General features: G+C 44.2%; 2 protein-coding genes and 1 long non-coding RNA gene across 6 annotated transcripts in view; 2 read left to right on the top strand and 1 right to left on the bottom strand.

The window, feature by feature from the left end:
* Positions 1-253: 253 nt before the first annotated feature.
* Positions 254-21,525, bottom strand: EXOSC7 (exosome component 7). The gene is made up of 8 exons (XM_082193136.1): positions 21,367-21,525; positions 18,852-18,953; positions 17,506-17,600; positions 10,381-10,546; positions 10,010-10,080; positions 4,382-4,502; positions 2,297-2,452; positions 254-496 (listed from the first exon to the last, which is right to left on the bottom strand). The coding sequence occupies exons 1-8, from the start codon at positions 21,421-21,423 to the stop codon at positions 392-394; spliced, it is 873 nt and encodes a 290-aa protein (XP_082049262.1). The 5' UTR covers positions 21,424-21,525; the 3' UTR covers positions 254-391.
* On the top strand, positions 14,718-17,400 carry LOC309515393. The gene is made up of 2 exons (XR_014212454.1): positions 14,718-16,179; positions 17,303-17,400. It is a non-coding gene; the product is annotated as an uncharacterized lncRNA (long non-coding RNA).
* A 2,073-nt stretch (positions 21,526-23,598) lies between the features above and the next one.
* Positions 23,599-27,951, top strand: part of ZDHHC3 (zDHHC palmitoyltransferase 3) — a 48,043-nt gene continuing 43,690 nt past the window's right edge. For 2 of the 4 annotated variants that reach the window (XM_082193123.1, XM_082193124.1), the window contains exon 1: positions 23,599-23,793. The gene's annotated coding sequence lies outside the window, so the exon portion shown is untranslated. Of the gene's footprint in view, positions 23,794-26,366; positions 26,594-27,951 lie in introns of those variants that run through there. The other 2 variants (XM_082193126.1, XM_082193125.1) reach the window with 2 other exon arrangements.

Raw genomic sequence — 27,951 nt, 5'->3', positions numbered from 1 at the left:
ACTGGCTAGCTTCACATTTCCCCCCACATTGTGATTTTTGCATACCAAACACACACACACACACACACACACACACACACACACACGATTCACGATATATTGCCAGGTCAAAAATTATGAAACCGGTATCGCAATGTGGACTTCAAACTGGTTTTGGACGATATAGCAACATATCACTCAGCCCTAGTGTTGATCAAATCTTTTAATTTTGCCACCAACGCCCAGTGAGAAAAGAGCTGAAATGACAAGTGTGTGAGAGGAAACCACCTTTATTCAACAAATATATATCCAACTTTGTAAAAATAAAATAAAATCTGAACAACTAACTAACCAACCAACCAACCAACCAACCAACCCAGTCCTTGACAGATGTTCAATGTAACAATGAGGCTCATCCCAGGAATCCAACTTTTTTCCGTGTTGGTCCAAGACTTTCTTCTTTATCCAAGGCAGATTGCAAAGAGGTGTGCAACAACTTGCCCACCCTCTTTCCAGTCTGAAATGCAAATGAAAAGACAAAAACCAATGAGTGGCAGGAGAATTTACCTGTAAAAAAGAGGATCCGCATAGAAGCTTCCTTCTTTTGTGGAAACGTTTTTCTTTAAAAGTTAATACCTACCTCTCTGCTTTTTCTCTACTTTCTATTTGTTTTGGTGTTGGCGGGTGTAGAGATTTGGGGTTTGGTGGATCTGAGCATCACAAGTTTTTTCTACTGTGAAGTGGATATTTTGTGGTGCCCAGGACTTCTCAGATTTCCAAATATGTCCCCAGACCCCCCCCCAAAAAATTGGAGATCTCTGTCTAGCTGATGAAAAGTTCTACTTGCTAACAACCCAGTGGAGTTTTGAGTTATAGACTTGCACATTCCCCCTAGACCTTAGTGTCTAGCCTTTCAGACCAGAAGATGCTCTGGTGCTAACATTATCTCTGCAGATCTCGACAACGGTACTAAATCAGAAGGGTTAGCATGAAATACCCTAGCCTCCCACTGGAAGCAAAAAAATGTACTCTCTAACAGCATTTTAGCTTTCTTGATACCTGCAAAGATTATAGGGAAGATGCAGAAAATACTGCTAGAGGTCATGGAGGAAAAACAAAGCACAACAACTTTGTCAATGCTGTATGTCTTGGAATGGAAATAAAAGAATTTAACCTTTTGAATCTCTTGAATATCTTAAGAGGGAGGGAGTGTAAGCCATAGACATAAAAGTAATGGAACAAAGACATGACTACAATAAGTATGATATAGATTTGAAAACTATAGACAAACAATGGGTACTATAAATACACCCAACCTGGATTGTAATTCAATTGACTTTGCCAAAGCTATCTTGTACCTGTCATTTTGTGGGCTGTAGGGAATTATTGTCTGCCTCAAGGCTGGCAAACATAATAGAATTCATGACTTAGTGTCGATATGTTAGTGCATTTAAGAATGCTAAGGAGGAGTTATGAAACTGTTAAAAAACATGTTCTCCAGCATTTTCCTTTACATCTTGCGTGCCCCGGCAAAAATATTCATTCCATTTCCTATGAAAAGACTCTGATCACCATTTCAGATGAGTATGCAACACAATATATAAAAATATCTATATAAACACCATTTTTAAAACAGGAAACCTTGTTTGTTAACTGTAATAACTAAATGCTTTTGACTGATATAAACTGTCTTTCAGCTTTCTTTTGAGATATTTGGAGAAGTTAGATTTTTAAAACCAAAATAGGTTGATGCTGCACAGTGGTACCTTGTTTCTCAAACGCCTTGGTACTTGAACAACTTGGAACTTGAACGCTGCAAACCCGGAAATAAGTGTTCCGGTTTGTGAACTTTTTCCAGAAGTTGAATATGCTCCTTTCTAAGTGTTACACTTCCATTTTGAGTGCCACACTTCCATTTTGAGTGTTACGCTGAAGTCTGTCTGTTTTTGCTATTAATTTTGCATTTTTGTGGCTTTTTTGTTTTGTTTTTGTGACTGTGTGGAACCCAGTTCAGTTACTGATTGATTGATTGATTGCGTGACTGCAGTACATTGTTTATTGCTTTCATTTTATGGATCAATGGTCTCGTTAGATAGTAAAATTCATGTTAAATCGCTGTTGTTTTTAAAAATCTGGAACGGATTAATCCATTTTGCATTACTTTCTATGGGAAAGTGTGCCTTGGTTTTGGAACGCTTTGGTTTTGGAACAGACTTCCAGAAGGGATTAAGTTTGAGAACCAAGGCACCACTGTACTTATTAAGGTGCTAAAAAATCCCACTACGGCTTGATTTACAACAACCTGACCACATCTTACCTCCATCATCTCAAATATGCTTTCTGGATCAAGACTCCCCCTTCCCACTTTCTTCATACAGGTTAGGACACCTCGACTGGTCACAGAAATGAGGAGGCTAGCCAGAGAACACGCTTCCTCCTGAAGAGTAGCGTCCACTACATGCCTATAGCCAATCTGGAAAAGCAACGGCAAAAAAACGTAAGCTGCAATCCTATAGTCAGACCTCGGTTTCTGAATGGCTCCGTTTTGGAACGTTTCAGCTTCCGAACACCAAAAACACGTAAGTACAGTGGTGCCCCGCAAGACGAATGCCTCGCAAGACGAAAAACTCGCTAGACGAAAGAGTTTTCCGTTTTTTGAGTCGTTCTGCAAGATGAATTTCCCTATGGGCTTGCTTCCCAAGACGAAACGTCTTGTGAGTTATTGCGAGTTTGTTTCCTTTTTCTTAAAGCCGCTAAGCCGTTAATAGCCGCTAAGCCATTAATAGCCGCTAAGCCGCTAATAGCCGTGCTTCGCAAGACGAAAAAACCGCAAGACGAAGAGACTCGCGGAACGGATTAATTTCGTCTTGCGAGGCACCACTGTAAATGCTCCGGTTTTTGAACATTTTTCAGAAGCCGAATAGCTTCCAGGGAGTCCCCCCTCACTTTTCTCTCCATTTACTTTGCCGACACCCTTTGACCCTCGGTTGTCGAACAGTCTTCTGGAACGGATTACGTTCGACAACCGAAGTTTGACTATACAGTGGTACCTCGGGTTAAGAACTTAATTCGTTCTGGAGGTCCGTTCCTAACCTGAAACTGTTCTTAACCACTTTAGCTAATGGGGCCTTCTTGTAACCTGAAGCGCCTGTAACCCAAGGTACCACTGTACAGTTCTCTGCGAGTAAGGCAGGTGAACAAAGTGGGACTTACTTCCAAGTAAACATAGGGCTTGTCAGCATTATTTAGCTGTTAATCCATTCCCCATCCCCCTCATTCAAATTAGACCAGAGTAATCTACACCCTCACGTAATTGAATTTGTATACGCAGAGCAACTCTAGCCTTTCCTGTTCATATCTCTAGGCACTCCCTTTTGTGTTTATTCCTTCCTTATAATCTGTTGATTCTATTACACCAATTAAGTACAAAGTGTGCAAAGGGCTGCACATGCACCTTTGTGGGTTTTTGAAAAAAATCCCCACCCGAGAAGTGTGCGAAAACACAGGCAGGTGATTGCAAATTCGCTTGTGTGTTTGGTTTTTTGTGTGTGTGTGCAAATCCAAGGGGTAAAAGGAAAATATAAAAGGCTAAGTTCTTCACACAACCTTACTAAAATCCTGGAAAAGAAATGAAAGCAACTGAAAATGTATTTGCACCAGTGCTTTTTTTTCTAGAAAAATAGGTGCCGGTACTCACTATGAAGTTGTTAAGTAAGTGAAACACTTTTTAACAACAACAAAAAGAAGTGCCAGTATTGCATAGCTTTGAGTAACCCCTGAAAAAAACAATTGCCTAGCACTGCCTTTTCAGATCGCTGCCCAATATATCTGGTTTACAAATTTTATATGTGGTTTGCTTGTGCAACTTTCTGGTTTTGTGCAAATCTGAGGGAGGAAAGTTAGAACAATACTGAGAAATAACACGGGGAAGGAATTCTAGAACCGCAGCATTTTAATCCAGAATTCTCATACAATTAATTCACCAAAAGACCAAGCCAAGATGAAGAGAAGCCCCCGAAAGCGACTGTTTTCTGTAAACCTAACGTTTTCAAACCGCAAACCCTTTTTCCATACGTGTCAAAATGGCTTCTCAAATCACTGCTATAGAATAGTCAACCACGTTGTTAAAGGTGTTAATGGACAGAGTTCCATTTCTAAGCAGAGAAAGTATAATAATAATAATAATAGTAATAATAATAATAATACCACCACACATACACACAAACAAAATACCTAATCTCTCCCATACTGGAAACTCAAGAACCTAGAAAGAAATAGTGAAATAATCTGATGGTTTCCATGGCAGTGTCCACAATAAAAATGGCAAGTCCGCCTTCTGTATTAGAACTTTTCTCTCAAAACAAGCCCATAGGAGATAAGCTCAGAATTGTCAGTGACTTACTTTGCTTAGTGTGACAATACAAGGTACATTATCTACATTAAGTCGAATACAGTCAAAAGGATCATCAGAAAGTTCAATTTCCCGTCCACCTTCATCCTCCAAAACGCGTACTTTGGGTATTCTAAAGAAAGCAGAAGGTGATGTCAAATTAAGATGTCATTTCTGCACATATTGCCACGGGGAATCATTCCAATTCCTATTCATATGCTGAGATTAGTTTCCAAAGATAGATCCTATTAGCTTTCATACTCCAGAAGAGCATCTCACCCAACACCAAAACAATTAAGAAAACATTAGTTTGCAGAAGAAATATAGCTCAGTGATGGCGCATCTTTCTATGAGGTACAGCTTTTTAACCTGGCAACATGAGGGGGAAAGCCACACCATATTTATCGTTTTAAAAGGATATATTGTGATTGTAGCTAGTGCAGAAATGGCAATTATCTTTGTTGTCGTTGGTCAGTAAGCAGTTTAAACAATAAAAATAGGAAGAGACCCAATTCATTGTCCAAATAGGGAGTTTTTTCCACAAAATCGCAGGGTGTGTGTGTTCTTTTCCTTATCTGAACTTTTAAAAAATGGAAGCCGTATCTAAATGATTTAGAGCAGCTTCCCATCTGTAAAAAAGAAAAGGCACATTCCCAGCATAATACGGCTCATTCCATTCTAAAGCTGAGGTCATTTAAAATAAACAGCCGAGAAGCCTTTTGGACTGCTTTTCAAAGCAGCTGTGCCAAAGTGTTATGTAGGTTTTATATAATATAATGAGAAACAAAAAACAAGGCAAGATGTTTTCAACTAGGCTGTTTGGCAAAGTTAGGAAGCCTGATGGAGTTACAGCAGCTCTGAGATCTTATGACGAAGTATATAAGTCAATCAATCAGACAGACAGACAGACAGACAGACAGACAGACAAACAAACAAACAAACACTAAAGAAGGATGATGATGATGATGATGATGATAATAATAATAATTTTTATTTATACCCCGTCCCCAGCCAAGGCCGGGCTCAGGGCGGCTAACAAGCAGTAATAAAAACAAGTTGAATGAATACAACTTAAAAACAAGATTAAAATACAACATTAAAATATTGAAACATTAAAATATTAAAATGCAGCCTCATCACAGGAGGAGAAAGGAAAAAAGAAAGAGGGGGAGGGAATCAAATTGGCTCCAAGCCAAAGGCCAGGTGGAACAACTCTGTCTTACAGGCCCTGCAGAAAGAAATCAAATCCTGCAGGGCTCTGGTCTCATGAGGCAGAGCGTTCCACCAGGCCGGAGCCAGTGCTGAAAAGGCCCTGGCTCTGGCTGAGGCTAATCTAACTTCCTTAGGGCCCAGGATCTCTAGGGTGTTGCTATTTATGGACCTTGAGGTTCTCGGTGGGGCATACCGGGAGAGGCGGTCCCGTAGGTACGAGGGTCCTAAGCCGTGAGGAACACTGGAGAATTCCCCCTACCCCCTTCCTTGGGCTGGGCAATTATTTATATATTGATATATCATCAAAAACCAGTTTGAAGTCCATATATTGATACTGGTTTCATAATTTTTTGACCTGGCAACGTATCATGAATCATGGTGTGTGTGTGTGTGTGTGTGTGTGTGATGCACAAATCACAATATGGGAAAAACCGTGAAGCCAGCCAATGCTTGAGTCCTGCAGCCCCTGTTATCTCTGCTGGTTCCATTCTCCCCTGCCTCCTGCAGGGGACAGCGAATCTCAAGAGCAGGCGCCGGCAAAAAATCAGGATGCAGAAAAAACCATGATGCCAGCCAATGCCTCTACATAGCTCCATCCTTATTTCAGACATCGTGATGTATTGGTATATCACGATGTTGAAAACCAGCTAATACCCAGCCCTAGTGTTCACCTCTCCATCCTTATTTAAGACATCATGTTATATCAATATATCACACTGTTTCGCTGGTGTGATGGTGAAAACCAGCTATCGCCCAGCCCTACTCCAGCCCCTGCCATCCCTCCCAGCCCTTTCAAATTTATTCAGTCAAATGTACCTGAAATGACTAGAGATTAATTCTGGTGATAGGCATGTTTCCTGCTTGTCTGGATCTACCACAGCCATGTGTCTGCGCAACCAAGAGTACATTTTGTATCTAAGTTGAACCTGTTGTATCCTATCCAGCTGACCAACAGGAAGGGGTGCAAAGGCTAACACCCCAGAGGACAGGATCACACTTCAAAACGACCTTGACAGATTAGAGAACTGGGCCAAAACAAACAAGATGAATTTTAACAGGGAGAAATGTAAAGTATTGCACTTGGGCAAAAAAAATGAGAGGCCCAAATACAAGATGGGGGACACCCGGCTCGAGAGCAGTACATGTGAAAAGGATCTAGGAGTCTTGGTTGACCACAAACTTGACATGAGCCAACAGTGTGACGCGGCAGCTAAAAAAGCCAATGCAATTCTGGGCTGCATCAATAGGAGTATAGCATCTAGATCAAGGGAAGTAATAGTGCCACTGTATTCTGCTCTGGTCAGACCTCACCTGGAGTACTGTGTCCAGTTCTGGGCACCACAATTCAAGAAGGACACTGACAAACTGGAACGTGTCCAGAGGAGGGCAACCAAAATGGTCAAAGGCCTGGAAACGATGCCTTATGAGGAACGGCTAAGGGAGCTGGGCATGTTTAGCCTGGAGAAGAGGAGGTTAAGGGGCGATATGATAGCCATGTTCAAATATATAAAAGGATGTCACATAGAGGAGGGAGAAAGGTTGTTTTCTGCTGCTCCAGAGAAGCGGACACGGAGCAATGGATCCAAACTACAAGAAAGAAGATTCCACCTAAACATTAGGAAGAACTTCCTGGCAGTAAGAGCTGTTCGACAGTGGAATTTGCTGCCAAGGATTGTGGTGGAGTCTCCTGCTTTGGAGGTCTTTAAGCAGAGGCTTGACAACCATATGTCAGGAGTGCTCTGATGGTGTTTCCTGCTTGGCAGGGGGTTGGACTCGATGGGCCTTGTGGTCTCTTCCAACTCTATGATTCTATGAAAGGTGTGGGATGGGAACAGGGTCTCTGTTGCGGCGTTGGGGGATATCTACCCTGAAGCTACCACCACAATATTGGCTCGGGACTGTTTCAAATTGGGTGACTTTTGCTCAGCCCCGTGGGAGCTCTCTTGCAGGGTTCAACTTGGTCATGAATGTTATTCAACATCTATACAAAGCTGCTGAGAGCTGTCTCTGGGACATGAAGTGGCAAAGACGCACAGTTCTGTCTCTCGGTTCCACTGGTACCAAGTCCTGAACTAGCACTGGGAGTATATGGTGGTTGTGCAAGGTAATAAACCTTTTAAAAGGTAAAGGGACCCCTGAGTGACCATTAGGTCCAGTCGTGACCGACTCTGGGGTTGCGGCGCTCATCTCGCTTTATTGGCCGAGGGAGCTGGCGTACAGTTTCTGGGTCATGTGGCCAGCATGACTAAGCCGCTTCTGGCGAACCAGAGCAGTACACGGAAAAGCCGTTTACCTTCCCGCCGGAGCGGTACCTATTTATCTACTTGAACTTTGATGCGCTTTTGAACTGCTAGATTGGCAGGAGCAGGGACCGAACAACGGGAGCTCACCCCGGCGTGGGGATTCAAACTGCCGACCTTCTGATCGGCAAGTCCTAGGCTCTGTGGTTTAACCCACAGCGCCATCTGCGTCCCAAAAACCTTTTGGGAGATGATATATAATGAAATGAAAAAACATGTTCAAAATATTGTTTGTTTAAAAAACCAGATGCTTTTCTATTAGGAATTATAGGTACCTAGATTCCAAAGGCTCGGAAAAGACTATTTATGTATGCGACAACGGAATCACGGATGTTATTAGCCCAGAGGTGGAAAGAAGAAACAGTCCTGACCAGGGAAGAATGGCAAACCAAGTTGATGGAGTATGCTGAAATGGCAAAACTAACTGGAAAGCTCAGGAACCAAGAGGACAAGAACTTTGGGGGGAAATTTATAATTTATTTAAGAGACCATTGTAAGCAAATGGAAACATTGGCAGGATTTTAATCTCACTTGTAAGGTAACAAAGACTACGGATAAACTAGATGGACAAAAATGTGGGTGTGCAGTTGCAAGCGGTGAAATTACGACCCATGGAGGGGATGGGGGGAAGTCTCGAGAGTCAGAGCAATCTCTTTATATGGCTTTGTAACTGATTTTGTTGTAAATTTTTATTTTAAAATCAAATAAAAATTATTTTCAAAAAACAAAGAAACAGACAAAAAAACTAGCGTTGGGAGGTTGTAAAGGGCGAGTTAAAAACAAACTAGAGACAATCCAAACAAGACGGAAGTGCTATGCGTGGGAGACTGATGCATCCAGGAGTTAGGAAAACTACCTGTCCTTAATGAGGCTGCACTCTTGTTGAAGGAGCAGGTGTGTAGGTTTGAGGTGCTTGTGCAACCATCTTAGTCCATTGAGTCCCAGGTAGCCTCAGCGGACAGGAGTGTCTATACCCATTTTCAGCAGGTACACCAAATGGCTTGTGACATCCTAAAGCAGGCATAGGCAAACTCCAGCCCTCCAGATGTTTTGAGACTACAATTCCCATCATCCCTGGTCCTGCTAGCTAGGGATGATGGGAATTGTAGTTCCAAAACATCTGGAGGTCCGGAGTTTGCCTATGCCTGTCTTAAAGATTAACACATTTAATTATGGCATAAGCTTTCTTGGACGAGAGTCCACTTCGAAGAAGCGGGGGTGGTTTGCTGCAAGTAGTGAATTCAGAGATGAGTGGCATGCAAAAAATCACATACAGTGAGATTTCATTAGAACTGGACGGATGAAAAATAAGCAAAGTGACCTGTAACAGCAGCAGTGACAATGAAACAGCATTTGTGATTGTCTCTATTTGCCACTGTCTGTAGTTTTTGCACTTTATGTCCTTCTAATCTCACCGATTAAAAAGCAGAGACATCACCTTGCCAACAAAGGTCCGTATAGTTAAAGCTATGGTTTTCCCAGTAGTGATGTATGGAAGTGAGAGCTGGACCATAAAGAAGGCTGATCGCTGAAGAATTGATGCTTTTGAATTATGGTGCTGGAGGAGACTCTTGAGAGTCCCATGGACTGCAAGAAGATCAAACCTATCCATTCTTAGGGAAATCAGCCCTGAGTGCTCACTGGAAGGACAGATCCTGAAGCTGAGGCTCCAATACTTTGGCCACCTCATGAGAAAAGAAGACTCCCGGGAAAAGACCCTGATGTTGGGAAAAACTGAGGGCACAAGGAGAAGGGGACGACAGAGGACGAGATGGTTGGACAGTGTTCTTGAAGCTACCAGCATGAGTTTGACCAAACTGCGGGAGTCAGTGGAAGACAGGAGTGCCTGGCGTGCTCTGGTCCATGGGGTCACGAAGAGCCGGACACAACTAAACGACTAAACAACAACAACCTCACAGATTACACAAACACACACACAATATGCATATATAAATACGATTGAGGATTACACTTGACGTGTCTGATGAAGTGGACCCTAGTCCGCAAAAGCTTATACCATAATAAATTTGTTAACTTGTTATGGCGCCAGAACACATTGTTTTGGCTGCAACAGAGACCTTTCCATTTTCCTCCGCAAGTTTCTTTTAGAAAATTACGTGTGCCTTACCTGGTATTAAACAGTGCTGCCTTCACTGCGACAGAGATGGCATCAAACAAGTTTCCACCACACTCCAGTAACTGAAATGTTAAAAGAAGAAGTGTGTTTTACATGAATAGCCCATTCAGTTATATCAATCCTAGAACCTACTAGTGATAATCTGATTGTGGCAGATAGGCTTGTTCTTATCTTGACTATTAAAATCAAGATACAGTCCTGAATGAGCAAAGGCTGACATTGAGGTTCAGGGTTATGATGGCGTTTAAACTATCTGCCCTGACTTTGAGACAGAAACAATCTCATCAGAATTCAACCCGTCAACGGCACGAGGAAATCTCTGAATATCTAGTTTCGATTAAGCTGAAGTTTGTTTTACTTACCAGAACATCGACGTAAAGCACCCAGCAGTGCTCTCGGGGAGCAATGCAAAGCAACTTCAAGTCAATGCTGCTCTCGTTGTTAAAAATTCTGTAGAGGGTATTTGCTATTTCAGTGCCCAGCTCCTCTCCGCCGCGGCCCTCAAATTCGGGAGTGGCATTAGCTGAGCTGAAAGGAAGAAATAAAAAATCAAAGCAGTTTTCCCCTTTCAGGGATCTACGGCTCAGCATAGGACATTAAATCCTGCCCTTTCCTTAGGAATAAGACTTAATAAACCAAAATAATAAAGGGAACAGAGAGAGCTATAGATTACCTGAAACAGGCAACAATATAGTTTGGTATCTCAGCTCCAGTTCTTTGTTACAGTTTCACTACTGTGGTTTGATGGAAATTAAGAACAATTGCTTTCTTCAGGTTAAGAATAAGAAAAGAAAGTTGCATGGCTAACAATATAGCCTGTTAAACATGACAGGGGGAGAGAACAGATAACCTGACAGGAAGACTGGCATATTTTTAATTGGCCTTCCTGTCCTGGGTATTTCTCTACTGAAAAAGTCTCATTGCCTTCAACAAGCATCAGTCGTGATGGGCTCTAATCTTTTAAAAAATGCACACATGATTTCAAATATGCAAGGCAAAAATCAGCCTAATTAGAAGCTATTCCAGCAGAAGACACTGTGCAGCATACTAGAAGCCTACAGCTTTCAATGCTGCCCATCCTATTTCCTCCCATCTCCTACCTGGATTTAGAAGCTCTCAGGTCCACAACAGGTAGAAGTGGTTGCAAAGACCAGCTCCTTTTCCTCCTCTCTGTAGGGAGACAAGTCAACAGCCCCTAACCAGTGCTTGGCATCAATTTGAGTCTAAGTCGGGAAGAGTTATTGGGCTATTGTTTCGTTCTTGTTTTTGTTATGTATTTTGTGTTTTTATGCCACAAACCACCCTGAAATCTTTAGATGAAGGGCAGTATACAAATTTAACCAAAAACAAAACAAAACAAGAGAGTCACAAGCCATTGCAGCAGGAGAGGCACTGCAGCAACCCTCTATGAAGGAGGGTTTGAGTGCCTCTGGGGAAACAATCATAGCAGTCTTCATTAAGGGTATTAGTAAAAGTTTTATCGTATTTTTCGCTCTATAGGACGCACTGGGCCATAGGAGGGGGAGAACAGGGGAATTTTTTTTTTCTTGTTCTCCCCCTCTAAAACAAGGTGCGTTCAAGGTGCATTCACCCAAAGCCTCGGGAGTGCAACAGGAGTACCCGCTGCACTCTGAAGGCTTCAGGCGGCTACCTTGGAAGCCTGGAGAGTGAGCGGGGTCAGTGCGCACCGACCCCTCTCGCTCTCCAGGCTTCAGTGAAGGCAACCCGAAGCCTCTGGAGTACGGCAGGAGTTCCCGCTGGGCTCCGGAGGCTTCAGGTTCCTTTCGACCTGCTCTTTGGGGCTGGCGGGGGGAAGCGCTGCTTCCCTCCACTGCCAGCCCCAAAGACCAGGTCGGGGAGCAGCGCAAAGGCTGCGCACAGCCTTGCCGCTACCCCCCAAGCTTGTGGGGCTGGCGGTGGGGGGAAGCGCTGCTTTCGCCCACCGCCAGCCTCAAAGATCCCTGAAGCCTTTGGAGCACAGCGGGACCTTGCGCTGCACTCCCAAAGGCTTCGGGTTCCTTTCGCTGAAGCCGGGAGAGTCTTGTTCTCCCGACTTCAGCAAAAGGAACCCAAAGCCTTTGGAGCGCAGCGCGAGGTCCCGCTGTGCTCCAAAGGCTTCAGGGATAGTCATCCTGCTGAAGGCACACCCTCTGGGATGGCTGCGCAAAGCCCCGAGTGCTCACTGGAAGGACAGCTTGCGGACGGATGCACAAAGCCTTCACCCCGCTGCCCTGTGGAGGCTTTGCACAGCCATCCCCAAGCTAGAACAGCAAGACGGAGCACTCCGCAGTGCTTCGTCTCGCTGTTCTGGCTTGGGGACAGCCTTTGTAGCCTCCGCAGGGCAGCGGGGTGAAGGCTTTGTGCAGCCGTCCTCAAGCTGCCCTTCCAGTGAGCACTCGGGGCTGATTTCCTTCAGAATAGATAGGTTTGATCTTCTTGCAGTCCATGGGACTCTCAAGAGTCTCCTCCAGCACCATAATTCAAAAGCATCAATTCTTTGGTGATCAGCCTTCTTTATGGTCCAGCTCTCACTTCCATACATCACTACGATGTGGAAGCCCCAATCATAGCAAACCTTTAAGGGCAGGAGAAGCTGGTGTGGGAGGGATATGGAGGCAACCTCCTAACAGCAGCATCACCGCTACCGCTAGGACAATGTGGGGCAGGGCAGAAGCAAGCTGGGACTATGTGGGCACACTGGTGGATCCAATCCACTGATCCTGTTTGCTGTGCAGCCCCTACACTGGATCTTAGCCAAAAGGCCGAGAAGCGATGTGTGTAGCCCCTGCTTCACCACTGTCCTGCTTTGATAGTAAGCAACAGTGCCCCTACTGTTGGGAGGGCAGCATATAACTCTCAGTGCTCCCATTAAAGCGGGTCCTTAGGCATTTATCTTGTCCGCTTTCCTATAGCACGTGTGTTTCTCAAACTTGGGTCTCCAGCTGTTGTCAGACTACAGCTCCCATCATCTCTGGCCACTGGTCTAACAATAGCTGGTGACCTAAGTTTGATAAATGCTGGCATATATAGCTGAATGGCAGGTACAGGTACTATTTTTCATAATACAGAAAATAGGCAGGATCTTCGCAAAGCATTTATCTCACATTGATTCTTTTTGAGTCAGGCCACAAGCAATTAGTCAGAAATGGAACATTTCTTAATAGTATACTTACAAAGGATTCTTAAAGGTTTCCTAGGGAGAAGCAGCTTATATAAAAAACAAGTCCGACAATTATCTAATTTACCTGCACTATGCAAGTTAGCCTCCAAGCACACTTGATTTTTAAATTGTGGCAAAGTTTTAATAGCCAGTTTATATGAATATCAAATCACACAGTCATCTCTAGCGCACTGAGGGCGAGTTTGAAGTTATGTTTAATTAAAGGGAAGATTCACAGTTCTCATAGCAACACCTTGAGGTTGCCTCTTTGAACTTCGGCGTTTTAGAACTTTATTGCAGGATAACATTCCAATTAGAAAGCTAAGTAATACGCTACTCTGTGTCTGTTGCTGCTTCTGTCCATATCGTCCCCATTATAGACTTACATTTGGCCCCCCAAACCCACAATAGAATTTGTTTTTTAAAAAACAAAAAACTTTATAGGCAGAATCCTGCTCTGTATATGCATAAAAGCAGGATGCAGAGGCTTGGTGCAAGAGAGCAGGATGGATCAGCCTTCCTCTCCAAATCACAATGATTAAAAGCCAGACACAGTCGTATCTTAGTTTTCGAGAGCCTTGTGACTCAAACGTTTTGGCTCCTGAACGCCGCAAACTCAGAAGTGAGTGTTCCGGTTTGCAAACTTTTTTTGGGAAGCCAAACGTATGGCACGGCTTCCGAATGAGTGCAGGACGCTCCTGCAACCAATCAGAAGCTGTGCCTTGGTTTTCTAACGTTTTCAGAAGTCAGACTTCCTGAATGGATTCCGTTTGAGAACCAAGGTACGACTGTAGTCAAGCATCTCCCTCAACAGCCGTCATTGCCAAGTGGCAGGTACAAATAGGTTAGACTAGCCTATTAGCCCCATTTAGTTTTTTAAAATAAGTTTTATTAAAGATTGTCAATTTTATTCAACGTGAGACACTAATGCTATAGACCAGTGTTTCCCAACCGGTGTTCCGCGGCACACTACTGTGCCGTGAGACATTGGCTGGTGTGCCGTGGGAGGGAGGCGGGCGAGTCGGGCGGTGAGAGGCGGCGGCGGCGAGGATCCGCGTCGAGCCGGGGGCGGCTCCGCGGTGGTGGTGCCGAGCGGCGGGGCAGCGCGTGCAAAAGGGAGGAGCGCGAGACAGCGGAGGAGGAGGAGGCCGGCATGTCCGGGCAGCAGCAGCAACAACAGCAGCAGCAACTCCCGGCGACGGCTCCTCAAGCCCCGCCGCCGCCCCCTCCTCCGCCCGCTATCGCCGCCACCACCACAACAGCCGCCGCCGCCTCAGTTGCCGCCGTCCCTCAGTCCCTCACTCTGCTGCCTCCTCCCACCCCCAAAGCTTGGAGGTTCCCCGGCAAGGGGGAGGGAAAAAACTTTCACTTTCGTGCGTCCCTCCTGGTGTGACGCTGCGCGCTGACGTCACGGGGCTGTGCCGCGGTGGTGTGCCGCGAGATTTTTTTCATTAAACAGGTGTGCCGTTGCCCAAAAAAGTTTGGGAAACACTGCTATAGACCAGTGGGTCCCAACTTTTTTTTGACTCTAAAAACTCTAAAATCCTGATTGCACCCCCCCCCGGTGACATATAATTCTTATTATTCAAAAAGTGAACTCCTATTCACGTGGAGGAAGCCTAAAGTAACTGTTAATGACTCATTCTCGAATTGCCCCCCTTAAAAATCAAATTGCCCCTCTGTGGGGCATGTGCCCCATGTTGGGGACCACGACTATAGACAGTATAAAGCTGGGGGAGAAGACGGGTGAGGAGAAGGGGAATAGTACACTTCCATTCTTTTACAAAGTGCATGTGCAAGGTTTGTGTGTCCGCGTCACATGTGTAGGTTCCATTCATTCATTAGCTTTCATTGGCATGGTTGGTTGCCTCTGGTGGACTGAAGTGAGTTTTGTTTGAGTGTGTGAGCGGGAGGCTAGCCCCACCTAGTTCATTGAAAGCGGAGCTGTTCCACCATTCACGCTGCCCTTTCACTTTCACCACACAAGCTGCACTTTATCCATATTCTTTATCAATAACCACATCACGAGCAGTTGGAGTAACTATGAACATTCCAGGATACTGTAGCGCAGTGATGGCCAAACCTGGCCCTCCAGCTGTTTTGGGACCACAACTCCCATCATCCCTAGCTAACAGGACCAGTGGTCAGGGATGTTGGGAATTGTAGTCCCCAAACAGCTGGAAGGCCAAGTTTGGCCATCACTGCCAGCGGTTCTGCCAATGGTAGGGATTCTCACTGTCAGCCAGCTATTAGAAATTGGGCATGTGCGTCTATCTTATATATGAGTGCCTGGTCAAGGTTTTATGTGTGAAGGTTTAAGAAATCCAGAAAACGATTTCATCCCACCCTGTACCCCAAGATTTAGGAAAATTATATTAATTAGACCTAAATCAAGTTAGTATCAACCTTGTATGTGTTTGCCATGCTCTTCATAACTGGTTGCCCAGTCCCCTGGCACAGAGACATGCAACCACAAGCAAGAGTGCCAACCTCGTTTCTCATCTCAACAATGCGTATCAACTTACACATTAAAAATTCTAGTGGAAGACTCTGCTCCTCAATTTTATCTTACATTATCTCAGAAAGTGCAGGAGGGACCAGGACAGCAATTCAAAACGAGTTAATGATTTGACAACCCTTTAAAATGGAGAGGAGGAATTGTCAAAATGCTCCAGGTGTTCAAAAACGCTCAGTTAGCACCACCTAGCGGCAGGCCAATAATGTGCCAGAGATTGAAACCCCACCATTTCTAATTGTGGCAGAGAAGGCTCTACAGTTGCTTTTAGCATGCACAGTAAAAAATAAATAAAATGAAGTTTTTGAGCAATTTAAAGGAAATACGGACATTTTAATCGATTTTGGAAATTCCACCCAGATGCTATTTCCGATAGACAAATCCCAGATGTATGGCAAGGAATCCCAGATGTATGGCAGCCCTAACAGTACACCAGTAGCTATATGTGCAGATCTAAAACCACATATGTTCCTATTATAGCTCATAGTGCTCTTGCTGGCAATAGTCAGTGAAGGTCCTGTGTGAGTGCCTGGAGGCGGTTGGAGGATGGATGGCGGCTAACAGACTTAGGTTGAATCTTGACAAGACAGAAGTATTGTTTTGGGGGGATGGGTGGGTGAGTGTGGGGGACTCCCTGATCCTGAATGGGATAACTGTGCCCCTGAAGGATCAGGTGCACAGCCTGGGAGTCATTTTGGACTCACAGCTGTCCATGGAGGTGCAGGTCAATTCTGCGTCCAGGGCAGCTGTCTACCAGCTCCATCTGATATGCAGGCTGAGACCCTACCAGTCTGCAGACTGTCTCGCCAGAGTGGTGCATGCTCTAGTTATCTCCCGCTTGGACTATTGCAATGAGCTCTACGTGGGGCTACCTTTGAAAGTGACCTGGAAAGTACAACTAATCCAGAATGCGGCAGCTAGACTGCTGACTGGGAGTGGTTGCCAGACCATATAACACTGGACCTGAAAGACCTACATCGGCTTCCAGTACTTTTCCGAGCACAATTCAAAGTGTTGGTGCTGACCTTTCAAGCCCTAAACGGCCTTGGCCCAGTATACCTGAATAATAACAATTATTATTATTAGCTTTGCAAAGTGGTGTTATTGGGATGGGGCAAGGGTTTGGCCAACCATTGATTCACTGGTCCAGCTTCCAGAAAGGGACCTGAGATGGGAGTCATCTACTGTGCCAGCCTAGATCTGGCATAGCAAAAAGAAAGAAAGAAAAAACATGCCTCCTTTCAGTCTTGGTCTATAGCATCTGGCATGTCTTCAGAAGAAATGCTCTCTGAATCTCATTGGCTCCTCTGCCCAGGGCTTATTTAAATTTTTTTGACTGCATGTACATCTCTGGGCAGTATCTTGCTAACTACCAATGTCACCTTGAGAAATGCAAATTGCAGCAGAGAACTGAATGCAGTGTTCACTACTCTGGCGAAGAAGGCAAGGTCATCATGGTGAAGGAAACTAATGAGGTACCACCACCATCAGCAGCAGCAGCAGGCGAAAGGGATTTGCAGAAAGGAATAGCCTACAGAGATCTGGTGAGGACTAGAAGGTTCTGTGTGTCCATTTTAGGAAAGGGTGGGACACTGGCCATGAGCAGAAGTAAGTAAAGAAATGAACTGCCAAATGCAAAAGATGGGGAAGGAAAAGGCAAAAAGGCAGCCAAATTAATGATTCGTTATCTGGGATTCTGAAATCCTTGGGGGGGAAAGCAAACACAGAGCATATAGTCCTGCAACTAGCATCACATTAAGGTTGCTGGTATTATAGAAGACCCCCCCCCCCCGTGGCCCATTTTGCACTAACCAATCAACAAAGAATTCCAAGTATCCTTCATTTGGTCTATCCAGCTTCGGTGCTCCCATTTCTGCCTTGACTCCAACCAGGATGTCTGTGTGCCCCTGTTGAAATAACAGCACTCTGCTACAGATGTTTTCCAAGTCTTATGATCTTACCAGCACACCTCCCTTTACTTTCTGTGTCGGCCAGTACTATCCAGTATTTCTCCTTAAAAAAAAAACGCCTTGAAAACACAATGGCAAACCTTTGAAGCACCTTCAAAGCACCGAAAGGGCCAACCAACTTAATATCACAATCTGATGCGGACTACTGTAGACACACACTGCTAATAAACAGTACTGAGTCTGATAGACTGTGAGATTAAGATTGTGAATATTTGTTGTTCACAGTGCTTTTTTTCTAGAAAAACAGGTGCTGGCACTCATCATGAAATTGTTATAGTAAGTGCCACACTTTTTAACAACAAAAAGTGGTGCAGGTACTGCATATCCTTGAATACCCTGTAAAAAAGTACTGGTTGTTCAATATAATAATCCAGTCGCTTTTCTGACAATTTACTTCTTCAGTCCCCTTTCCTGCAAATCTGTCTCCTCCACTCCCTCCATTTTGATCCTTGCTTCTCACACCAATGCTTATTTTGTCTTCCTCCACTCACCCTTGCTTTTAGGTTTCCTGTTGCTTGGTTCCAAGACATTCTGGGTCTTCCTCTCACTGAGCTTGCCACCCCCTTAGCTTCCTTCTATGCTGGGCATTCAGCCAACTCTTTCCTCGTTTCCTCCAAGAGCAAACAACCCCTAAGCCAGGCCTCCTCAACCTTGGCCCTCCAGATATTTTTGAGACTACAATTCCCAGCATCCCTGATCACTGGTCCTGCTAGCTAGGGATCATGGGAGTTGTAGGCCAAAAACATCTGGAGGGCCGAGGTTGAGGAAGCCTGCCCTAAGCCAACGTCCTTTTCTCATTCATACTAACCTTTCATTTTCCATACTGTATGCCATCCTTCTATTCCTTAAATACTACTGGGTGTTTAAGAACACAATTTTGCCAACTCAGTACGAACTGGGGAGTAATGGGCCACAATAACAGAATTATTAGTCTTGCATCTGGCTCTCCTTTCTATTTGTGTTCTACATGTTAATGTGACAGATCTCTCTCCTGCACTGTAAATGAACAATACATTTCCTGTGCCACAAAAACGTATGCCACTATAAATGTGTTACTTTTTCAGGTGCCACCAGACTGCTAGGGCAGGGCAGACCCAAACCATGTTTTAGCACTGTGCAGAGTGAGCTTCAATGAAAAACACACAATATCATTAGCAATGTATAGAAGTCCCCGCAAGGCATACTTACAAGTTTTACTCTGGCAGACCCACTTGTATTAGATACTACATCTGTTTCCACTTCCATACATCTGTAATCTTCACAACCACGGCCATCCACCCGAAGATCCTCCTGAAACAGTCATTTATCACAATGTGTTACCTAATGCCATTAATTGATCACACAAATAAATGTTACTGAGCGAAGCAGACAAATGCATATTATTCACGAGCTTGTGATTATAAGTGAATGCCATCTCTCTCTCTCTAATTTTTATTAAATTTTCTAATGTACATTTCAAAATATGTTAAAAAACCTTAAATCAATGACTTCCCTTCTTCTCTTTCCATGGTTCATTTTGCACACCATATATCCCTGCATGTTTTACATGAACTAAACCATTCAGTAATCCACTGTTACAGGCATCGAAACTTATTTACACTGTTGAATTTATCTTAATGCTACCAGCGTTTTTAAATAAACACAATTTTCACCCATATATTCAATAAACATTTTCCAAACTTCTTTGAATGTACATTCTTGTTGTTCTCTTATTCTATAAATTAAATCTGCAAGCTGCGCGTATTCCATCAGTTTAAGTTGCCATTCTTCTTGGGACCTCACTCGTTTTCCATTTTTGGGCTAACAAAACACAGGCTGCAGTAGTACCATACATAAATATGCCACTACCCAGGGAAGTTTGCCTGGCGCCTTCACTATACACCTTTAGGCACCAGGCAAAAACGTTCCTTTTTAATCAGGCCTTTGCCTGATTTGATCTATATCCTATACAGTGGTGCCCCGCAAGACGAATGCCTCGCAAGACGGAAAACTCGCTAGACGAAAGAGTTTTCCGTTTTGGAGGTGCTTCGCAAAACGAATCTCCCATGGGCTTGCTTCACAAGACGACAATGTCTTGCGAGTTCCTGCGGGTTTTTTTCCTTCCCCCCTTTTTTCTAAGACGCTAAGCCGCTTATCAGCTGATCCGATAAGATGATAAGCCGCTAAAAGCGCTAATCCGCTAATCTGTCAATGGGCTTGCTTTGCAAGACGAAAAAACCGCTAGACGAAGAGAATCACAGGACGGATTCTTTTCGTCTTGCGAGGCACCACTGTACAGTGGTACCTCGGGTTACAGACGCTTCAGGTTACAGACACTTCAGGTTACAGACTCAGGTTCAGGTTATGTGAACCGCTCTGAGACCTTTGTGTATAGGGCGGTATAGAAATGAAATGAAATTAATAATAATAATAATAATAATAATAGTCTTTTTTTCAATTTTCCACCTTGGCTGGAAGAAAAATCCACATCTGGCAACCAATGCGCAACTTTGGTTTCTGATAGTACCAAAGGTCTAAGAAGCCTGAGATTTTCACAGTCCTCTCAGGGCCATGGCACTCATTTACCAAAAGCAATGTATTTAGCATTAACTTTGGAAGTGTATACTTGATTCTGACCAAACAAAGCCTCCTGGAGCAAAAGGCAGTGTGGTGCAGTGGTTAGAGCAGAGGTGCACAGCCTGCTGCCCTCCAGATGTTGTTGGACTACACCTCCCATCATCCCTGATCACTGGCTATGATGATGGGAGGTGTCAGACTAGGACCATGGTTCAAATCCCCATTCAGCCAGGAAGCTTACTGGGTGACCTGGAGCCAGTGACTGAACCTCAGTCTAACGTAGCTGACAGTAGTAGGGTTCCCATCTTTGTTCTGGCAAAATACAGGACGGGATGAGGTGGTCGAATTATTTTTTCAGCTGGTGCTGAAGCGACTTCAAAGCCATCCAATACAATCCATTGCAGCCTAACAGGATGGCCCCTCTGGAATTTGTCACAAACAAATACATGGATTTGTAAGTCTGTCTGTGCTTTGCTACCCAGAGCTTAAATACATAATCTTTCACACATCCTTGGAGACATGTGTATTTGGAGAGGCGAGAGAGAGAGAGAGAGAGAGAGAGAGAGAAGATCTGAAATAACAGGACAAACTGCACCCCGTATTAATCAGGACAGAGAATTTTCATTGAAACACTGGACAATCCTGAATTATACAGGGCAGGTGGCAGCCCAGCCTCACAGGTCGTTGTGGGGATTGAACCACCCCCCTTGAGCCCCATGGAGAAACAGGTGGGCTATAAATGCAATACATAAAATAATTAATAATAATAATAATAATAATAATAATAATAATAATTAATTAGTAACTGGGACAATCCTGTACAGGGCAGGTGGCAGCCCAGCCTCACAGCGTCGTTGTGAGGAATGGAATGAGGAGGGGAAGAACCACCCCCCTTGAGTCCCATGGAGAAAACAGGTGGGCTATAAATGCAATAAATAAAATTATTATTATTATTAAGCAACTAGGACAATCCTGTATTATACAAGGCAGCCCAGCCTCACAGGGTGTTTGTGGGGATTGAATGAGGAGGGGGAAGAACCATCCCCCTTGAGTCCCATGGAGAAAACAGGTGGGCTATAAATGAAATAAATAATAATAATAATAAAGTAACCGGCCCCAGACAGGCCTCCAGCCCCGCCTCAGTTACCTGGACGCCGTGCATGACGTACACTTTCTCCGCCTCGCTCAGCACCACCGACGCCATGGCGAGGACACCCTCACGCGTATGCTCCGCCCTCCGAACGCCGCGCGCCCGGCCGTCGCCATCAGCGAAAGGGCGCCCACTCCCTGCTTACCCACTTCTCCGGCGCTGTCTGATGACGCCCTCGCTCCTTCGCGCCCCCTCCACACCTGCTTCCTGACCGCGCAGGCGCAGGCGTCCTCGCCCCTTTCCCGCCGAGCGGCTGGGCTTACGCGCACGCGCGTTGCGGATGCCCGGAATAATCTCTTTTAAAAGTGAGCGGTTGTTTTTTGGGGGACGCTCGTGACCGGTCAGTTCGCTCGTGTTTACTCCCTCACGGTGGCTACAGCGCCTCAGCTGCTGTCGGACTACAACTTCCATCATCCCTCAGCGTTGGTCCTGCTCGCTAGGGATGATGGGAGTTGTAGTCTTAACAATGGCTGGGGACCCACGTTTGAGAAACGCTGCGAGTTTAATGCCCAGTTTTCAGTTCTCGAGAAATCCTATGCCAGCCAAGGGAATGGATTCAGGGCAAAGGCAAGAAACCTCAGCCTGCCCTCAGCAATACAGTGGTACCTTGGTTCTCAGACTTAATCCATTCCAGATGTCCATTCCAATACCAAAGCGTTCCAAAACCAAGGTGTGCTTTCCCATAGAAAGGAATGCAAAACAGCTTAATTCGTTCCAGACTTTTAAAAACAACCTCTAAAACAGCAATTTAACATGAATTTTACTATGTAATGAGACCATTGATCCATGAAATGAAATTAACAATCAATGTACTGTACTATAAAATAAACAAGACAGTATTGTATAGGATAAAAAATAAAATATTTCTTTTTTACCTGCACTGTTGATAGTCTTTGTTTGGATGGGGGGCTTTTATCCATTTCCGCAGTCACACAATCTATCAATCAACAGCTGAACTGGGTTCCACACAGTCACAAAAGCAAATTAACCAAAAAAGCCTCAAAAATGCAAAATAAATAGTAAAAACAAAATCGCCAAATACAGTGGTACCTTGTTTCTCGAACTTAATCCATTCCGGAAATCTGTTTGACTTTCGAAATGTTCAAAAACCAAGATGTGGCTTCCGATTGGCGCAGGCGCCCCAGAAACAATAACTGACAGCCACATCGGATGTTCGGCTTCTGAAAAGCATTGGAAAACCAGAACATTTTGTGTTGTCATTATTTTCCTATGCTGAACTGCCCTGGGATTCTTGGGTCATCAGTTTAACAAATAATACCAAATGCCTCTTTTTCTCCCTGGCATTTAGCTGATTAAGCATTTTGTGGCCTTTTAAATGTATTTGTGTGGTTTATTATTGGTTCATTATTATTATTGGTTTGTTTTTATTTTGTACTGTTTATTGTTAGATGATGATGATTGGTTTATTTTTGTTTTGTGCGGTTTATTATTGGATGATGATTAGTTTATTATCATTGGATTATTATTATTATCATTGGATTATTATTATTATTATTGGTTTATATTTTTATTATGTATTTTGTGATGCCATTGTTATTTTTCTATGGTGAACTGTCCTGGACTCTTCTGGCGAAGGGCGGTATAAATTTATAATATAAAACAAATAACAATGAAGCAACAAAACTTTTCTTTGTAACCAGGCCTTGGGCTAAAAAATGATAATAAACAATAGTAATAATAATAATAATAATAATACCAAATTACTTATACTCCGCCCATCTGACTGGGCCTCCCCAGCTACTCTGGGCGGCTTCCAACAGGATATTAAACCTCCTACAGCCTTTTCAATGTGTTTCTTGTGTGCGTGTGAGTTTCCCGCTGGTTTTTGCTTTTATTCCGTATTTTGCGTCTTTTCCCCTGTGGTAAACCGCCCTGGGATCTTCGAGCGATGGGCGGGAACTAAAGAAAGGGCGGCGCTCGGAGCAGCCCGGAACGTTGGACCCGCGCACAACGCCGGGCAGCGAAGGGACGCCGCCTCTCGGGCAAGAGGAGGAATCGGATGGGGAGGGCGTGGCCTCTCTTGGGAAGAGGAGGAAGCGGGTGGGGAGGGCGAGGCCTCTCTGGCAAGAGGAGGCATCGGAAGGAGAGAGGGCGTGGCCTCTAGGGAAGAGGAGGAATCGGATGGGGGTGGGCGTGGCCTCTCTGGCAAGAGGAGGAAGCGGATGGGGAGAGGGCGTGGCCTCTGCGCTGCTCACTTCCTGGTTCCCTCTCCTCCCCCGCCCGCCCCCGGGAGCGTGAATGTAGCGCGTTGGTGGGAGAGGAAGGTGTAGAGGCGCGCGCTTGCCGGGGCGTCGCGAGCTGCCTTCCGCCGCTGGCGGGGCGGATGGAACGTCTGGCTGGGCGCTGGAAGGTTGACCCGGGAGGCGCGAGCGGCGGCGGCGTGTTGCTTCATCCCCAGCCCTGGTAGGTTGAAGCGAGGCGAGTCTGGAGACCCCGGGGGCGAGGGAGGGGGTTTCGCGGGGAGGGGGAAAGAATTGGCAGGACCCGGGGGGGGGGGTTGGCAGCCGTGGGCTGCTCTGCAGCAAAGCAAATGCACGCAAGGTGTGGGTGCGCGTGTCGCGCGTGCACGTGTGAATGTGGCTCAGGAAGCCGCGGGCAGGTCCTGGGATGCCGCTTCCTGCAAGGTGAGTCGAGTGTCACACGAAGGGACCTCGCGGGCCATCTAGCCCAACCCCTTGCAAAGGCAGGGTTCTTTTGGCCGATGTGGAACTCGAACCCACGACCCTGAGAATGGAAATATGCTCCCCATACTGATATATGCTCCCCATACAAGGCCTCTCGCGGCATTTGCAGGCAGTCTTGGGGGCTACTGTGCCAAGTATATGCTGTACAAAACCACAAAATACATAATAAAAACAAAAAACACCAACCCAATAACCACCCCCTCAAAACCCCACATTTTAAAAGGGCATAGGATTTTAATGTGAACCTACCTAATAGGAACTGTTTGAATCAATATGCCCCCCCAAGCCCCATGTGTAGAATTGTAGAGTTAATCATCATCACCAGTGCTTTTTTCTGGGGGGCTCAGGGGGACGCATACCCCTAAACATTTTGTGAATCTTTGTACTTTTGTCCGTTGGCTATATTTGCTTTTCCCGATTTGAACTATAAAATGGTGATTTTCTTGAGTCAAAATGAGAGTACCCCTAAACATTTTTTCGGAAAAAAGCAGGGGCCCTGAACATTTTGTGAATCTAAGTTTGGCCTCATTGAGGGGCAGTATTTCAATATGAGTAGGAAAAGGAGAGTATACCCCTAAACATTTTTAAAGAAGAAAAAAAGCACGGATATACCCTGCCCATCTGGCTGAGTTTCCCCTGAAGGGAGCTGAGGGTCATCTATCTCAACCCCCTGCAATACAGGAGGCCCGTACAGGGGATCAAACCCACGACCTTGGCGTTCTCAGCCCTGTGCTCTTAAACCATCTGAGCTAACCGGTTGGATTGTACTTGTTTTGGATGAAGTTTAATGGGGAAAGGGGTTGGATGAAACACTTGAACCGCAGGCTGCTGGGCTGCGTTTGCTGGGCTACATTGCTTGCAATAATAATACCAGTAAGAATAATTTTATTATTTATACCCCACCCATCGGGCTGGGTTGCCCCAGCCACTCTGGGCAGCTTCCAACACATACAAAAACGGAATAAAACACAAGAGTTATATTCTTTGGAAAAATACAGAACTACTCTGTTTCCTTTGCTAATTTCTGTTAACAGAAGTTCACGTTTACCTGCTTGGTGATCCTGGTGGAACTATGCTACCATACAAATCTACCATCTATCTGTGTTGTGTTAGTTGGTGAAGCGCTGGAATTTGGGAAGACTTTGGGTCAAACAGGGTTCAAAATTATCAAGGCGCATTTTGCACCTAAAGATTCTCCATTTGTGAGCGCCTCCAAAAGTCTGGGTGCCGTTTTTGCGCTTGGCTGACACTCAAGAATTACTGAAATGTACGGTATGTGCTTTGAAGCTTCCAAGTTAAGGATAAACAATATATTAAGGAGTTTAACAATAAAGAGTGTTTTGAAAACTCAAGGACGGTACCAATATTTTTATTGTAAACACCAAATTAAACATGTATTAACAATTTCTGAAAAAAACGTATTAACAATGTGTCACTTATGTGAATTGCATAGTAGTTCCTGCTTAGTAAAATAATAAATAAAAAGTGTTGCCAATTCTCCTGCCCTCGGTGGCGACTAGACATTCAGTTTTGGCACCTACAACCCAGGTCCGAGAAACCATTTGGCTCCTAGCTTTTCTATTCCGGGTTCTAACACTCGGGTCAAATATCTGCATATTTATGAAGTTCCTTTTTATTTATTTTTCATTTTTAAAACAATATTCTTATACATTCACACCCCAACCCCCAGTTTCCAATTTCTCCCTATTTTTTGCATCTAATTACATTTGTCCAATCCATATTATCTCCTTTTTTACCTTCAGTCATATTGCAAGTGCTATAACAATCCTCCTAATGTTTTTAAGTATACACAGCGGTTCTTAAGGTATTCTGTAAACTTTTCCCGCTCTTGACTGAATTTCTTGTCCTCTTGGTGCCTGATCCTCACGGTCATCTTTGCCATTTTGGCCTAGTCCATCATCTTTGTTACTCACTCTTCTTTAGTTTGGACTTTTTATGTATGAAGTTCTCTTGAGTGATGTTGGACTGGTTATCTCTCAGCCTGTCTTGCAGGGTAACTGCGGGGATAAGGGATGGACTCATATGTGCCAACCTGAGATCCTTGTTCAGAGGGCAGGAGGAAAACATAATAAACTATGTTATTAGCCCTTTAAATTCAGCATGCTCTCAAATGGAGAAGTGTAACAATCAACATTAAGTATTGCGGTGATGCTGGAACTGAAAAAAGCTAAGCCTGAATTTACTGGCAGAGGAATTGCATGTGTGCATACACACGTGACGAATTCTGTGGGACAAAAAGGACATTTCTATGAGACAAGAGCTCCAATCTCGACACGCCCTTATTGCGTAGAGGAGTGTTGCAACATTATTCGGTCTCTGCAAAGAAGAAGCCTTCTCTTCATGTACTAAGTCTATGAAGTTACTCTCTTATTTTTGAGGACCTGGGCAAATACTTAGAATGGTCAGGTCTGATTTTCCTGCTGCAGTAAATTCCAGAAGATAAAAGTTAAACACGGCATATTTTCCTGATAATCGGACAGCAACATGTTGCTTGAAGGGTAATTTTGTTAAATATATTCTGGATGGTGAGGTTTTTGTGTCCTCAAGGTTTGCCTGGTAAATGAATGTGTGGACCCGATAAAAGATTTCTCCTGCGTGGGCTTTTTCCTTCGTTGTTAAATTGGTGGTGTTTGAGATGGATGGAAGGCTTCAATAACTCAAGCAATGTTTGCAGTGCTAAGCAGTGCTTTTCTTTTATAATGCTAGGGTCAGTATTCAGATCTTGATTTGTAAACGGTTAATTGACCAGTAACCTAAATTCTAAGAGGAATGTAGAAGTTTGTCACTGTAACCAACAGTTCTTTGTTAAATGTACAGTACTCTGTAGTGCAGCCTTGAATTACCGTATTTTTTGCACCATAACACTCACTTTTTTCCTCCTAAAAAGTAAGGAGAAATGTCTGTGCGTGTTATGGAGGGAATGCCTGCGGGTGGCATTCCTACGGATTTTCCTCCTCTAAAAACTATATGCTTGTTATGGTCGGGTGCGTGTTATAGAGCGAAAAATACGGTATTTTTTGTTAGCATTCTTCAATATCTCAACAAAAGGTGGGGATATTACTCTTTGGCCTCAACACTTAAAACAAATAGAAAGTTTCAGAAAACACTTTTTTTAGATTGTTTCATCTCTCGGATCAATTTGTGATTTTTAAAGCTACGTAAATTAGTTTATTGCAATGTTTTTCAAAAGGAGACAGTTGCATAAATTTGCAGTAGGAGTACATTTTAAGTGGTGAAATAGGTACTTATTTTTCCATTAAGTTTAGCAATATATAGCTGTAACTTTTCTTACTTGTACAGAGCTGTTTTATTCTTTGTCACATCCTGTTCATGCTATCTAGACTGTGAGTAACCTTTAGTTACAGGACTTAAAATTTGCCTTTGTGTGGGATAGTAAATAACTTTATTCTGATCATCTGTTTGCTCTTTTACACGAGAGTTATTTCTTATCTGAGGTTGCAGTCCTGTGATAACACATTCTTAACCTGGGAGCAACTCTCATTGCACTTGAATTTGCATTTCAGGAGGCCATGCCTAGGATTGTGCTGTTAAGAAACGACAGTATTCATTTTATACAGACGTTCTGTTTTTGTCATTCTCCTCTAAGGTGTATTCCTGTTTTAAGTTAATTGGTTAATCGCATGAATGCAAAGAGAGAGTAGTGATCCAAAACAGGGATAGCAGAAGCATTGCATCTGCATAATCTGGTTTAGTGTAACTTGATCACACGCAAATTAAAGTACAGTAAAAGCATGTCTGCCCTGAATTGTGATACCATAAGTGTATCACCTTTGCAAATTCTGCTGAACTAGTAGTTCCAAAAAACCTTCAGTCGACTGGTTCTGGCAGCTCCAAC

Source organism: Podarcis vaucheri (genome assembly GCF_965113315.1).
Source record: "Podarcis vaucheri genome assembly, chromosome: 12".
In the NCBI taxonomy this organism is placed as follows: domain Eukaryota; kingdom Metazoa; phylum Chordata; class Lepidosauria; order Squamata; family Lacertidae; genus Podarcis; species Podarcis vaucheri.
Note: the sequence above shows the minus strand (reverse complement) of the source record. Positions and strands in the feature narration are given on the sequence as shown.

Excerpts from the sequence above, each read along its gene's own strand:
- EXOSC7 (XM_082193136.1), bottom strand. The coding sequence starts at position 21,423 with ATGGCGTCGGTGGTGCTGAGCGAGGCGGAGAAAGTGTACGTCATGCAC. Across the intron at positions 4,503-10,009 it reads GCAGCACTGTTTAATACCAG|AATACCCAAAGTACGCGTTT; the intron begins GTAAGGCACACG and ends TGCTTTCTTTAG. Across the intron at positions 2,453-4,381 it reads GTATTGTCACACTAAGCAAA|ATTGGCTATAGGCATGTAGT; the intron begins GTAAGTCACTGA and ends TTGCTTTTCCAG.